Source organism: Pinus tabuliformis, chromosome 1_1 (genome assembly GCF_031772625.1).
Source record: "Pinus tabuliformis cultivar Carrire ecotype Pingquan chromosome 1_1, CPIR1, whole genome shotgun sequence".
Taxonomy (NCBI): domain Eukaryota; kingdom Viridiplantae; phylum Streptophyta; class Pinopsida; order Pinales; family Pinaceae; genus Pinus; species Pinus tabuliformis.
The window spans coordinates 866,185,832-866,202,609 of record NC_142297.1 but is presented as its reverse complement, the minus strand read 5'-3'; the positions used below and the strand labels follow the sequence as shown (position 1 = coordinate 866,202,609).

Sequence of the window (16,778 nt, the reverse complement as noted above, 5' to 3'; positions counted from 1 at the left end):
GGAGGGTGGCGTTGGTCTTGGAGCTATGACCTTGGATGCGCACCTAGATCCCGGGGTTGATGGTTAGTTAGTAACCTGATGGTACCTAGACAGGTTGAAAGCTTTAGTCCATCTTAGGCCCACCAGGACCCTAGTCAAGAATCTAGTCCGTAGCAGTGAGTGTGCCAAAACTCTTCGTAGTTCATATTGGACATCTTCCATGTACCTCTATAGATATAGGTAATTATGTATACCTCCCTAGTTAAAAGGGAGTGTTGAAGAATGTAACTAGTGTCAGTCTTCATAATTGTACTTGATTCATAATAAAATATATTTATCAAAAGAAAGAAAAAGAAATTTTATTATTAAATAAATTGACTTATTAAAGCATGGGTTTCATGCTTGGGTCAATTGTTTTTAGTTCAAGGTCTCCATTGAAGATCTCTAGGGTTTATGTCAAGTGTCCTTGTCCTTGTCATATTGTAAAGAACCCTTCTTGGGATTTATTTGTCAAAGAAGAAAATTATTTTATTGTAAAATAGGTCATTTAGGTCTTCTCCACCAAGTCGGCCTCAAGGAAGAACAAGTCGGCCTCAAACAGGGTAATTCGACCTCACAAGAAGCCTATATATTGGAGGAACTCGACCTCATTTGCAGTGGAAGTCAAGAAAGTTTGATTTGCAGTGAATTGCAGCGAAAAAAGGTTGAAATTCAAAGAAAGAGGACAAGTCTAAGGGCAAAGAAGGAAGTCTCTTTCAAGGTCAAGAATTCAATTTCTCTCTCTATTATCTCACACGTGCAAAGTTCTAGAATTTTGTTGGAAGGCCAAAATTCTGCAGTTGCTTGGGAGGACGAAATTCTGGAGTAGCTGGGCCAAAAATTCTGTTGCTGGATCAAAGTTCTAGATTACAGTTGCACTTTGAAGGGATGACATTTGGAAGGCTAAGAAAAATATACTTACAAGGAGGAAGGGCTGACTTGGTTGAAGAGGAATCTCTGTTGGTATAGGATCTTGGTCTATCTCATTTGAATTACTGAAGGAAGAGTTCTTGACTGGGTTTTCCTCTATATAGGGGTTTTTCCCTGGCTGTGCACCTACATCTGGTGTCCTTGATCTTCGTGTGGTTTTGGTAATTGCTTGATGAACTAAGATAAAAAAGAAGAACATAAGAAAGGTAATAATAAATTAAAGAAATCACAAGTAATTATTAACAAGATAAAATCTTTCTGCCTTTCCAATTTTCCAACAATGCAAACCAATCACATTTTATATAAGGATTTTCTGATCTCATAGATACTCGTGCCTACACTTAACCGGGGGCACCATCCCAAAGGAAATGTGTGATAACTTTAGCTGCAAATCAGGAATTACATCATAGTTCCTTTGTACAATTTTCCCTTCCGATTAGAATAAGCGAAAAATAAAATTGTCTGAGGATGATCAAAACAAACGAGTCACTTATGTTTGACCTAAACTTTTAAAATCTTAATTTGTCGATTCTTTGTTTTCTACACTTTCTGTTAGGATATTCCGACACATGGGAAATAGTTAAGTATAACTTGGTCTAGTGTAGAGTTAGGTAAAGTGTGTTTCTTTACTATGTACTTTTGTAACTTACAATCCGATAGTCACGATATATTCTAGACATGAAGTGATCCGACGATTCATTATCTCCTCGGTATTACCGACACTTGATCCATGGCTTAACACCCAATTGGTCCATGATCTATATTTAAAGAGCATGGAGGGTCATTTGTAAGGTGATCGTTCATGAGAGAAGTTTATGTAAATTTTCTTTCTTTTACATTAATAAATTGCCTGAAGTGGTTGCATTGGCTCAGGTCGTGGACTGTTTCCCTCTTTGAGGATTTTAACCACGTCAAGAATACTAGTGTACTGATCCGTGATCTGTTTGTGAGCGGTGTCCCTTGGTGTTCTATCTAAGGAACTTACCCTGTAAATTCCTACATGGTATCAGAGCTATTTGAGGGCCAAATTTGTTGTTGATCCAAATCTGAAGCCAATACAACTGCATCCGACTGTCGTTTCCTAAATCTATTGTTTCTGACCGCTTTTGGGCCGAGAGGACTGCTCTATTGTGTTAGGAGCATCTGTTCCTGTGAGGAACCCCTTTCGTTTCATGCAAAAAGATTTCCAGTAGCCCTACCTACGTCATTTTTAAGATCTAGAGGTATACAGTGTTTATTTGCAGTTTTAGTTATTTATCCCTCTGTTTATTTCAGTTTTATTTATCTTTTTGTTTTTTATTGCCAGACTTATACTTTTCATATCTGCGCATGCTCTTTACCCCGCGACTTTGTGCGATTTGAGCAAATTAGAAACAGAAAGGAAGGATTTTTCTCATGCATATGCTCTTTTCTGTCGTGCCTAAGTATGATCTTGGAAAATCAAAAACATTGAGAAAAATATTTAGTTTCTGGCGAAATCTAACTTCAAGTCATAAGGTTTGGTTTTTTTTGCATGTCCATTTTGGGTTGTATGGTTTTTGGTTTTGTAAGCAAAAAGGGTTTTCTCAAGTAAACACGCACTCCAAAGCTTCAGTGACTTGAAAAAAAAAATTCTTCCTCTTTTCAAAAAATTACTAACCTTTTAAACTACCTCATTTGGTCCAAAGTTACTTTATGAGAATAGAGGTCTTGGGTTCAAATCTTTCTTTTTGTTGAATTACTTTTTCAAAAAGCACATGTAACTTATGTTTTAAAGTTACTTTATGTAAAATTGTTCTCACCCATTATAAAAGGTGAGTCACTTATAATTCTAAAGTCCCTCTACCTTTTATTTAAGTTACAATTTAGTAGGTAGCTCATAAAATGCCATTGTAAAAATGACTTTCACTTATTTATAAAAGTGGGTCACATAATTTTTTTTAAAGTGAGCAAATTAGATTAAGTTTGGAAAGAGAGGGGGATTTTTTTTAAATATAACATTATCATTCGCTTCCGCACATTCACGTACTTCGTCGACATATTCAACAACTTTTCTTCTAAAAGCCATAACTTCTTCATCCGGAAGCCGTTTTTCAGAGCCGTTTTTTTTTAATCGGCTTAATTTTTCGAGATCTTTCCATTGGAACACTTAGTTTCAATATCTATAGCTTCAATTTCTGATAAAATGGAAAGTTCATGCCAAGTTATTCTTGATAGCACCAACTACTTCCAATGGGTGTCCTACATGGAAGATTTACTTAGAAGTAAAGGTCTTTATAGAATAGCCTCAGGCCAAGAATCTAAACCTAAAGATGAAGATAAGGCAGTCAAAAGGGAAAATAAGCAAGATCGAGCACGTGGGTTGATAGGGATGTCTATTTCTTCAGACCTTAGATTCCATATCACAAAACTTGATCCCTGATAAAGCACAGAAACAGCTCAATAAAATTTTTGGAATTAAAAATGAAATTAGAGCCCATCAACTAGAAAATTACTAGCTTACATTGGAACCCAATAATTTTTCTTCCATTGAAGATTTTTTGTCCAAGTTCAAGACCCTTAGACTTCTCTTGGAAGGTGTTAAGGTTAAGAAAGAAGATGGTAGCCTTATCTATTCCATTCTTATTAAGTTAGGACCAACCTACTATGTGTTTGTTTACACATTCCATTCTACTAGAGAAGCCTTTATTTCTCAAGGACAAGCCTACAAGCCCCCCTCTTTTGATTCCTTTGTGATTCCTTAATAAGAGAACAAGAAAAACTCTTACATCTTGGTCTTCTTAATACTAAAAACTCTTCTAAGAAAGCCTTAGCAACCTAGCAGCAACCAAATTCAAAGAATCCTAAGTAGAAGTATCCTAAAAAAAATGGTCCTAAACCAAACAAAGGTCCTAAGCACTTTTAGTCTCAACAAAATGAAAAATCAATTCAACAAAATGGTAAGGCAAATAAAAACAAAGGGAAGAAGACTGATAGATATTGCAACTTTTGTAATCGAGATGGCCACTTAGAATCCAAATGCTTTAAGAAGATGGAAGCCTTGGAAGCAACAATGAAGAAGCATAACATCCATTTACAACACTCTTCAACTTCAACTTCATCTTCAGAAATAGCACTTTCTGCATGTGGTTGTCAAGCATCTCAGTTTGGTTATGCACTAAATGTATCTTCTTCTTCTCATTCTCATGAGTGGCTCATTGATTCTAGAGCTTCTTATCACATGGCCAAAAACAAAACCATGTTTTCTTCTTTAAATGATTGTAACACCAAAAACATATATGTTGGTGATGATAGATCTCTTAGTGTTGTAGGGTCTAGAACTATTCATCTAGACAATGGTCAATTTAATGATGTATTATGTGTTCCAACCTTATCCTGCAACCTTATATCTATATATCAGATAACTCATTCAGGTGAAGGTAAAACCGTTGAATTTTCATCTCACGATGTTGTCATTAAGGACCTACGAGATCCTAGACAGATTTTAGCTACTGGAATTGATGATCATTCTACAAGGTTGTATAAGTTTAACAACTTTGGGTCATCAACTCTTCCCTCAGTATTTGTTGCTCATAAATGATGAAGTGAGCAAACTTTGGCATGAGCGATTTGGTCACTTAAACTATCGCTCCCTTCAAAATCTATGCAAAGAAAATATGGTGACAGGTCTTCCTATGGTATCTTGCAGAGATGGTGTTTGTTCTGGATGTGTACTTGGAAAACATCCAGAAAGTTTTGAAAAATGTGCCTCTTGGCACGCCTTAGCCCCTTTACAACTTGTGCATAGTGATTTATGTGGTCCACTTCCAGTTGTTTCATTCTCCGGCTACAAGTATTTCTTAACTTTCATTGATGATTTCTCCAGACGCACTTAGGTATACTTCTTAAAACTCAAGAGTGAAGTATTTAACATGTTCTTGGCATTTAAGGCTTTTGTTGAGAAACAATCTGGACATCAAATTCTTAAGCTAAGATTTGACAATGGCAGAGAATATGTTAACAACAAATTCATCAACTTTTGCACTGAGCATGGAATTCAAATGCAACATACTGCTCCATATACTCCACAACAAAATGGTGTCGCTGAAAGGAAGAATCGCACCTTAAAGGAAATGGCTAATTGTATGCTTCAATCTAAAGGACTTAGTCTTAATTTTTGGGCAGAAGCAATTAACTATGCAAATTACATAGTAAATCGCACTCCTACTAACGTTTTAAAGAATATCACTCCAGAAGAAGCATGCAGCTCAATTAAACCAGATGTAAGTCACTTTCATGTTTTTGGAAGTGAAGCATGGGCCCAGATTCCAGATGAGAAACATAAAGCCTTAGAACCTAAGAGTGAAAAATGTATTTTTGTTGGATATTTTGAAGATGTCAAACGATATAGACTTCTTCGACCTAAATCCAAAAATGTTATCATTAGAAGAGATGTAAAGTTTGTTGAAAATAAATCGGCCTACAAGACTAGTTCGGCAGATGTGCCACCTCTCTCTATCCCTTCTACTTCTGAAAATATTTCTTCTTCAGATGATGACAGCGAGGATGACAATCCTCCCCCACCTTCTCGAGATCCTCCTTCAGCTCCTCAGCTTCCAAAATGGGCCTGTGCTACTCGAGATGGAGCAAGTGCTCTTGCAGGTGATCCTACAGATCAACGACATACACATTCTCAATTTGATAGAGCCTCTTATTTACTGGCTCAAGCTTCAGCGAATTATGATCCTGACACCTTTGCAGAAGCTTCAGGGCCCAAGCCATCCAAATTGGGACACAGCTATGAATGAAGAATATTGTTCATTATTGGCAAATGATACATGGGATCTTGTTCCTCTTCCAAAGGGACGAAAACTTGTTAGATGCAAATGGGTTTACAGAACCAAGTTTGGACCAGATGGAAAAGTTGATAAACATAAAGCTTGTCTTGTTGCTAAGGGTTTTTCACAAGTTGAAGGCATTGACTATACTGAAACCTTCTCCCCTGTTGCCAAAATGAACTCTATCCGCCTTGTTCTTTCCCTTGCTGCCTCTTTCAAATGGGAAGTCCATCAGATGGATGTTAAATCTATCTTCTTGCATGGGACTCGCATGAAGAAATCTATATGGAACAACCTCCTAGCTTTATACAAACAGACTCCAACCTTGTATGTCGGCTTAAGAAATCCCTTTATGATCTCAAGCAAGCCCCTCGGGCTTGGTATGCCAAAATGGATATCTTTCTTTTAGATATTGGCTTTTCTAGGTTTCATTCTAACAACACTGTCTACACCAAGAAAGTGGGTAAGTTCCTTATCATTCTTGTTCTTTATGTTGATGATCTTATCCTTACTGGTAGTGATCCCAACCTTATAAACCATGTGAAGTCCAGCCTTAAAAAGCAGTTTGAAATGACAGACTTAGGACACTTGCATTATTTTCTTGGTCTTCAAGTCTTGCAATCCAAGGAATGTATTTCCCTTTCCCAGTCCAAGTATGGTTGTGATCTTCTACGCCACTTTCACATGGAAGATTGTAAGCCATCCCCTTCTCCCTTTCAGTCTGGAGCCAAACTTTCAATCACTTGTACTTCACCTGAAGTTGATGCTACCTTATACCGTCAGCTTGTAGGAAAACTTTTGTATCTAACCCATACCCATCCTGACCTTTACTTTGTTGTTGGCCTTACTGCTCGGTTTATGCAAAACCCACATGAAAGTCATTGGAAAGTAGCTAAAAGAATACTTCGTTATGTTCAAGGTATAGTGCAGTTTGAGATTCATTACAATGCAAAAGCATCTCCTCTATTGATTGGTTTCACTGATTCCGATTGGGCTGGTGACCCTGATGATCGAAAGTCTACTGCAGGTCATGTGTTCACTCTTGGTTCTAGACCTATTACATGGGCTTGCAAGAAACAAAGTGCCATTTCTCTTTCTTCAGCAGAAGCAAAGTATCGTGGCGCCATAGAAGCTAGTAAGGAAGCCCTGTGGCTTCGTTAGATCCTGTCAGAGTTTGGCTTTCAGCAGCAACATCCAACTGCACTTTGGTGTGATAATCAAAGTGCCATTCAACTATGGAAAGATCTAGTTCAACATCAACGCAGCAAACACATGGAACTACACATGCACTTCATCGGAAAGCTCATTCATGACCATGTTCTTGAAGTGCAATATTGTTCAACCGATGATCAAGTTGCAGACATCTTTACAAAGGCTCTCACAGAGGCGAAGTTTACTAAACTTCGATTTATGGTTGGAGTTCAGGAAGTTGTCACTAAGGGGGGATAGGCTCTAGTGCCTCCTTCCTTCTCCTATTGTGTCATATTTGTACATCCTTCAATCCTATCCCAAGTTGTTCTTAAGGGGGGATGTTAGGATATTCCAACACATAGGAAATAGTTAAATATAATTTGGTCTAGTGTAGAGTTAGGTAAAGTGTGTTTCTTTATTATGTACTTTTGTAACTTACAATCTGACGGTCACGATATGTTCTAGACATGAAGTGATCTGACGGTTCATTCTCTCCTCGGTATTACCGACACTTGATCCGTGGCTTAACACCCGATTGGTCCATGATCTCTATTTAAAGAGCATGGAGGGTCATTTGTAAGGTGACCGTTCATGAGAGAAGCTTATGTAAATTTTCTTTCTTTTACATTAATAAATTGCCTAAAGTGGCCGCATTAGCTCAAACTGTGAACCAATGTTGCACGAAGCGCCCCCCCCCCCACGGTTCCAAGCCCCGAAGCGCGTCCCGTACAAAATCCCCTAGGAAGCTTGGCCGGAAGCGCACTTCCGAAATTCGGAAGCGCCACTTCCGAATTTTTTGCCGCTTCCTGGAAATTCGGAAGCGTGGTACGGAAGCGCTGCTCGGGCATCAGAAGCATGGCGCTTCGGAGGAGGAAGCGTACGGAAGCGTACACTTCTGGAAAAGCATTTAGAAAATCGTTTTTTTCAAAAAAAAAAAAAAATTAGGTGAGTTTGCTTGTTGGGGGTGGGTCCACCTTGGATTAGGGTGACGAATGAAGGCAAAAAAAAATATAAATATAGCAGATGCTCCCTCATGGTAATGTTAAATTCTTAAAGTAAAAGTGACATTTTCCTTTATTTTTCATTTTCATCCTTTTACTTAAATTTTTAACATTACCATGAAATGACTCAGGATGTTTGAGAGTGGTTCCAGCCTCATTGGACTTCATATGGAGAAAATAGAATTTCATATCCTATTCAAAATTCAGCAGACTTAACAGTTTTCAGGAATTCAGAATCAATGGGATTGTGGCATTTCATTAGATTATATCAAGTATGAAGGTATGCGATTAGCATTTAATCAAGAGCACCAAGCCCTATATGTACCCTAGTGTTGGTGGTGTTAATTATTGAACTCCTTTGTCACGCAGCACGCCCTTAGCAAAAAATTACCTTTCAATCAAGTCAAAATCATCGATCAAGCATGTTAAGCTTTTTCTACCATATTTTAACTCTTGAATTAGGTAGTTTGATCAAAATTGGGCAATGTTGACTAATATCCCTAGACAATCGAGGTAGAGGCAAAGGCTAGACAAGAGGAGAAGAATCTAGATTCTAGATGGTTGATGCATCTAAATGGTTGATGCTCGAATAATTAATCATTAATGTACAATGGATGTTATATCTATCTTGATTTATGCAAAAATATGCATGTTTTCATGTCTTCTACAATTAATTTGCTATTTGGGATGTTTGTTTTGAGTATAAATGCAAAAAAATATAAATATATATATATAGCAGACACTTCCGCAGACGCTTCGCTTCCTAGATTTTTGGAAAATGACGCTTCCGCGTCCCCGCTTCTGCTTCGCCCCCACTTCGTGCAACATTGTTGTGGACTGTTTCCCTCTTTGAGGGTTTTAACCACGTCAAGAATACTGGTGTACCGATCTGTGATCTGTTTGTGAGCGGTGTCCCTTGTTGTTCTAGCTAAGGAACTTACCCTATAAATTCCTACACTTTCTTCCGAGTCTTGCATTCCCTTGTTCATTCAATCATCAGATATCTAACAATTAACAAGAATACTAAAAAACATACCAAAGGATTTCTTTTGGGATCAATCATGTGCTGTTGTTTTAACGTTTCACTTTGTATTTTGTTACATATGTCAAGTAAGTTATTGTAAATGATGGATATCATGGAAAACTTCCATAGAATGGATGACTATTTAAATTTGGAAGAATGAACTGCACATACACACAAATAATTAGAACTGATGCTTTACATAATATTTCCAATTTGTTCCTCTAAGCAACAGACAGACCTGCTAGGTAACTGAATCATAATCGTTATTTCAGAAATCTGCTCGACAGAATTCCCATTACCATACTGGAAAACTGAACTGGTCAGCATATTTTATGAATGTGAATAAAGAATTCAGATACCTACCTTAGTCCTGGAAGACCAGATGCAACTGGTCCCTCAACAACTTCGGCCCCATAATTTGGAGAAGCAGAAGACTGAGATTGTAAAGAAATTGGCAGCGATTGTTGAGTTTCCAAAACCGCAGCAGATCTATCCAAATCCTGTGGAAACTTTATCCCTGCATGCTGCAATGATGCTATAGTCAGTGTCTGCTTAGGAGTCAAAATGGCCATATGCAGATTGCAGAATAAATCTCTAACCACCAGAAGAGTACCATAATCTAACAAAAAAGTCAAATCAAAAAAGCAATAATAACACAAGATGAAATATCTAGATGCCTAAAAAATGTGATGGATTAAGATGAAAAAGTTGTGGTGGGTTTTAAAAATGGGTCAATTAGTAAAATATTTGTGAAAATTAACCTAGAAACTAAAGACTTGGCACTGATCATCAGATTACTAAATTGATAATGGGTTGATACCATTCCAGGCCTTCCCATTGACCATGCTATGAAAATTATACCGTTAATTATGGGATAGAATTACAAATTCAATGCAATGCACATGGTAGGGAGATACAAACTGCAGTACAAAACATAATTGCCTGCAGCTTAGTAAATTTCAAAATGCATTAGCAACTCAAAACATGGTTGACGTTAAGGCCTTTCTGGAAGTCACCAACCAAGAATTATATTTTAGAAGCAAACAGATCATAGTTGCACCTGTTGTGTCAGGTTATAGGTATAATACCTCTAACTGTATTCCACTCTTATGCAACAAAACTCTGTTAAATATATCATAAACAGATTTTCACTCGTGACCTTGTGAAAGTGACATTTTCACCATCCGGATGACCAAAATAAAGTTAGTATTTTCCAGATAGATCCCTAGTTACAAATATAGTGCAGTCCAGGCTAAAAGAAAATGCCAGCAAGAAAGAAATAAACTTTATAGATGTCCATAAGTGACCCAAATAGGTCAATTGGGCTAGAAAGTACAATAAATCAAATTAGCAATGGATGAATGCAAAACACAGCTCCTATATGCTGAATGAAGGAAATATCAATAAAATATAAATAGAGAAGAATACAAAGGGACAAACTAAGAAGGTAAACCCTAAAGATAAATACATCATTATGCAAGAGCAGGTTAATAGATGAGAATCATTGGTTTGCAACAGAAGTAGAAGTGGAGGCAGGGGGGAGAGATATCTCCATCATCATCAATCATTACGAATGTACCAATGCAGATTCTAAAAATGTCCTATGGAGAATAAGCAAGACTGTGTAGACCAAGTTGGATAATCATGAAGAAATCAAGGTGCCACCAGTAGTACCTCCCCTAACATCTAAGGTCTAAGAGTAAAATCTAGTAATGGGTACCCGACTGCTCAATCTACGTTGGGAGATGGCTACACAGCAGAGCCAGCTGGAGCATGTATGTCTCAAAAGATTATGTGGTAGTGGGCAACTCCCTGCAGAATGGGAAAGGGTGCATTGTCTCACCAACTAAGCTGCACAAAACATGGAAACATCTGAAAGTTTCCGAAAAGAGGATGGCTGGAAACGTGACCCACCCAAATGGAAACATTGGGCAAAATGTCATATCTATATATATATATAAGTTAATAACACAATATCTTGCAAGAAAAAAAAGACACATAAATGACATTTTAGAAGGAAAACCCAATCTAGATTAACTCTCATTGATGATTACATGATGAAAAATCCAAAGTTATCCTTTACAAATGAAGCTGTACATCCAAGATTCCAAAATCAGCCTTTATACATGGCTATATGTGTTGAAAATAAAATAAAACAAGAGCCAATGACAAGTACAATTACATATCCTAATAATCTTTATCCTCATTAACAAAAAAAGAAAGTGGTGCCTTTTTAGTAAAACTAAAGCGTGGATTGATTAGAGATAAATTCGTTTGTGGAGTGATTAGAGGTAAATTTTAGTGGTGGATTAAATCATTTTTGGCCATTGAATGTCCCCACACTCTTCTTGGGTGCTTGAGTGAGCCTGCGTAAGCAAAACAAGTCGCAGAAATAGAGATTTGGGCCGAAACACCGCCGAAATGTTTTGGCAGCATTTTGGTGGTGTTTCCAAATAAGGAAACACTATACAAGCATTTTGGTTGCTTTTCGGCAGTTCCGGTACAGGTACACCAGCTTGGGGGTTGTTTCCACAACATAGCTCACTAACCTATTGACCTTTGTGTCTATGGAATCTGGATAGAACATTTGCAAGGCATTTGGTGCTGGAAGAATGAAGTGATCAATTTAGTAGAGCTAGGTCTAGATAGATCTTGTAAGTTCTATATTCTAAGAGTAATCACCTCTTCAAATCTAGAGAGCCAACCATATCATGTCTGAGCATAAAGAAGGTAGTTAGAGACATCCTAAATCACAATATAAACAATGGAATGTCCCTCAACTATCATAATATATGGGACATCTGAAAATGAAGTGCTCCTTCATCTCGATCTCTTGTAGGTGGCAGCATTGACATATCATATCCATATATGGGATGCAATGACTGAACTTCACAGAAAATTGATGATAACAAACCTTCAAATGGTTGAATGGGTCCTAAGTTCATGTGACCATTGGTGTTGATAGTTGAATGTACTTAGAATAGATGATTAGGCTGCCCAACAATTGTTGGAAATTCTCCAAGTAGAAGGCCATATTAGCCAAGATGTTGAGGTGGATAGGAAGTCCAAGTAACCTAAATAAATTCCTAGTGTATGTCCTCTTTGATTGCCTTATTAATCTCCTTTTTTTCAAGGGAGGTGACTAGGGGTGTCCAACGAGTATCTGAAGAGACAGAGACAATCAATAGAGATGTCAATGGACTAAAGAACCGAAGAAGTCTCCAACAACCAACACTATATACACCCTAGGAGATTCATGGAGGCCAATTATCGACATCTCTCATGCCATTGAGTTGAATTGCTGAAAGTAAGGATATTATGAAGAAAGAAAACAACATTGAAGAAGCTCTTGGAGCATAAGAGATAGATATTGTTACCCAACCAAAGTGGGTAAACCATAGGAGAAAATTTTACTCCCCTTCGATCAGCCAGCCAAACAGCAGCCCTATGATGATCCATAGATAGCTTCATGATCAGTGCTCTCCACCTATGCTCTGATCAATGCTCTCTCTCATCTAGGACATCTCTTAAAGGAAGGTAGGTCATCTATCAATAGGTACATTAACCATTTTTGTAATCATGTGCTTTCAATTAATGTTAAGGGCATACTAATGTGGAATACATGCTAAGATAGATGATTGACCTCTCTTGATTATGTCCTTGTTCCCACACTTCCATGGAATCTTATCCTTTGACCCCAATCCAATGTGACCTCCCCTGAGGCCTTGTCTTCCATTGTTTAGGAGGGGCACAAATAGGAGGTCCTTATTAACATAGTGTGCCCAAGGTAATCCATACTTATCACTTTCCATACGTCCCTTATGTTCACTTCCACTCTTTGGGTTGATTGTCACTGGTCAAAGGGACTAGTACCCTATATCAACATGTCTTAGTCAAGGTTTGGAAACTTTTCCATATGAGGTTGATGCAACTAAAAGAAAGATAAAAGCATTTAAATCCACTTACGAAAGAAAATGGAAAATGAAAAAGATGGTTGAGACATATAGTAAGCACATGTAAAAAAGCCTAGCATGAGCTCTACCCCCCTCATTAGCCATCACTCAGTTCTCAAGCATTTCATGTTCTATCTAAATAAAGGAACTTACGATTGTCCCAACCCCAATGAGCGATGAACTATTATATCTTTAAGGGGTAGTGCAAAAGCAAAAAGCAAGTTGCTTACCCAAGCTATGCAATAAAGAATTGAAAATCATTAAAGTAAGACGTGCACCAGAGGGGAGTCAAAAGCAAGCTGAGGAAAGAGATAACTCATGATGATTACTCCCTCTTCTCATCATTGTACTCAAGATGTTAGACCTCCTTCAGCTGGTACCATGGCTACAACATCTTCCCTGAAGTCTTGCCCAATCCATTCCACATTTATCACATGCATCTACGGACTGATGGCCCTACCTAGGGCTATTGGCATATAATCATTCCTAGTACAAGTGTGGTAACTTGTTTACAATCTTGAGCTAGAAAGATATTTGAAAGAGAGGTACGTGTGAAGCATTTTTGTACTCCTAACGTTCAATATGGTCCATTATGATACTTTAATGGTTTTGTCCCCAATGTTGTTGATCTCACTTGATATTCAGGGTATGTTTCACATGGTTTATCACATATGCAACAAATATGCCTTGAGGGATAGCTCAACAACTTTCCAGCACATGTGAAGAGGAAGTTTAGCCCAGCTTTCAGACCACATATGACACTGCAGCCACAACATTGCCCTGCTTGAGATGAGCATTGGGTGTTGAGGAGCTTCCACATGGTTCCATGCCCTTCACTATACCTCCAACTAGTGAAACAATCAGCCAAAAACTCTAGGCATTGGCTTGATTGATGATCTGCCCAGAGGAACACAAGATGCCCCCAGGATAACCTTAAACCTGTATGGACATTATCCTATTCTAAAGCCCAAATTATGATGGAGACCACTTGAGATGGTTTGGGAGGGCTAGCACACCCTAATTTGATTCCAATGCTTGATCCTAGGCCTACCATGTCACCCATGCATGCCCTAGGAGAGTGATGCGAGCCTTCTTGATGTTGATGATGACGTCTTGGTGGAGGAGATGTTACTTGGAGATGGTGCCCCATGGAGTGAGGAACACTCTTCGACCCACTTGTCACTTTGCTTGATAGAGAGGCTTATTTATGGAGCACGATGTCAAGTTCGAAAGGTAAATATCCAACACATGTGGAGGTTTTTTATGACATTTTATTATGCTTTATCATTATATCAAGCTTTCTTTAGGTCGGCTCGTGACCTGTTAACATTTAGAGATTGTTCATTTGTAAATTAATGAAAATGAGTTGGCTTCCCCCATATAAATAGAGGGAAATCATTTCCATTTATTCATTAGCACACACTCATCTCTTCTCTCTTAGGTGAGTGCACATTAGCATTCCTCTTTTTTTCTCTTGGTCGATATAAATAATTGATGGAATGAAATGTCTTGGGAGGGATATTTTTGCATGGAAAGACAATATTTTGATTGATGAAGTGATTTTTTTGATTGAATGGCGTAGGTTGATGGTTATGTTCTTCCATTTTGCATGTTATTTTCTGAAATTATGTTAATTTTCCTTCAAACCTACCACCTGGCAATAAATCTCAAACAAACCCTAACATGATTCATTAATTTATGCATAGCAATGTTCATAACAAAAAATGCACAACGAAACACATAGAAATCATCATACGCATTAGACACACAATATACCTTGGAAAACCCACAAAGGGGAAAAGCCAACAAAATGTGTTCTATTAAGAACTTGGGCTCTTGCACCAGGGATAATGGCCCATTAGAGAAAAGATAAAAACAGTTGGAGCAACCTCATTGCTACTCCCTAACTACCCCTTTCTCCCTTCCCTCAAGCCCTTGCCCAACCTAGCACACTAGAGTATCACACTCCTCCTGAGCCTAGTGTCATTGTACGGTGTCTTCACCTCCCCCTCAGATCTCTTGTTATAACTCATTAATGGCTAAAACCCTAACCTTAGATCTCATTGGTCAAGATTAAATCTTGCCATCTCAAGATCAATGGTTGCGACTTAATCAGTCATTCAAATCACTTAAATCATTAAAGTGACTCAACTTTATAATAAAGTCACTTTTAATCATTAAATACAAAAAGAACTTTATTAAATCACTTTACAAAGTTTATCATCTAGAGAGGCAATGTTCCATATGCTAAGACACCAAGGCATTGTGGAAGTCCTACCAAGCTACATAATCCAACACTCCCTCTTAACGTCGAAGGTACTTCCATAACTCAAATATGTCTCCAAGCTCATCACATCCACCGTAGCTGCTCCCTCTAACACAAAAGCCTATCTCGCTACTAACATGAAACTTGAGTTAAGAACCATGCTCCTAGAAGTCTCTCACTCCTGAGCATCCTACATGGGTATCCTAGCCCTTTGTTGTACACTATTCGAGTCTGTTTTCTACTGCCCAAAACTTCCAACCACTGCCTAGAGCTTTCTGCAAACTTCCCAAGGCTGCTTGGAGCCTCTGCTCACTCCCCGAAAGTCTTGTGCGTTGCCTATTGACCACTCAAGTGTCAACTACGCCATGAGCAAAGTACATTTCAGAGTAGCGAAAATTTACCAAATTTCATCATCATCATGTAGCTTTTGGTCTTCAATTGTAATCCAAATTTTGCAGCCCTATGGGCCGTTATGTAAAAATGATTCTAGTATGTTTATAAAGCCATGTAACACATCTAGGTAGCTTAAGATTTTTGCTAGAGAGTTTCACTCTAGGGAGTTTTTTTTCCTTAGCTAATTATTTATGTTTTCCATGTTGAAGAAAGTGTAACTAAGTTCAGTGTTCATAAATGTAATTTTGATCTTTGTACTTGTAAAAGAAAGGAATTATTATTTTTGTCATTTGTAAAAATGAGTTTCTTGCTCATTGCATAGGTCAAGCACTTGTATAAGTGCTTCTAGGAAAGTCAAAGAGTCAATGTAATTGTTAAAGACCCATGAGGGCATGTTACACTATGTAAATCTATGTACTAGAGTCGAAGAAATATGTCAAACGTGATCCTCCAAAGCAAAGACAAGTCTCCTCTTCAAAGTTGGCTCAAAAATGATTTTGTTTCGTGCACTTAAGGACATGTTGGCCTCACTAGCTCAAGTCAGCCCAAATAGCAGGGACATTCTCCTATATACAGGGCAATTCGACCTCACAAAAGGATCATAAATCATCTCTGAAATCAGCGAAGAAGAAAGGACGAAAAGAGGTGCGAAAAAGGTGCATATAAGGTGATTCTAGGGCAGCGAAGAAGAAGGAAGAAGAAGCCGAGTTTGGGAGGTCTGTTTTGGGGTCAAATTCTATCACACGTGCGAAGGAAAAGAGGGTAAGTCTTCATATCAGATCCAGAATTGCAGCAACCTAAGAGAACTCGTTTGGGTGGAAAAGAGGCTCCAAATAGGCCTCCATCTCAAGCGAAGAAGGTCCCACCTCAAGTGAAGGAAGGGAGCAAGCTAGAAGGACAATCTTGAGCCCTAATCATCCACACGTGCGAGGAAAAATCAGATCTGCAGTAGGGTTAGAGGATCAGCCTCTAACTCATAAATATACCTCAAGAAGAACCTCATTCTCTAGCCCAAGTATCAAAGAGAAGGAAGACTGCCTAGCGAGGTAGAGAAGGAAAGGAAGACACCAAAGAAGAGGTCTCTAAGGAGACCTAGGGTTTCTGCAGTTACCAGAAAAAGAGCAAAGAAAAGTGCTATCAGTTGCCAAAAGAAGTGAGAAGAAAGAGATCAAGGTGCAGAGCAGAAGAAGGCATTAATTGAAGAAA

At 38.2% G+C, this 16,778-nt stretch overlaps 1 protein-coding gene across 3 annotated transcripts in view; it reads right to left on the bottom strand.

Moving 5' to 3' along the window:
- Positions 1 to 16,778, bottom strand: part of LOC149217027 (TOM1-like protein 4) — a 273,886-nt gene that overhangs the window by 163,192 nt on the left and 93,916 nt on the right. For all 3 annotated transcript variants that reach the window (XM_089392923.1, XM_089392924.1, XM_089392925.1), the window contains exon 6: positions 9,324 to 9,484. In XM_089392923.1, coding sequence (XP_089249049.1) covers positions 9,324 to 9,484 — 161 coding nt within the window. The remainder of the gene's footprint in view (positions 1 to 9,323; positions 9,485 to 16,778) is intronic.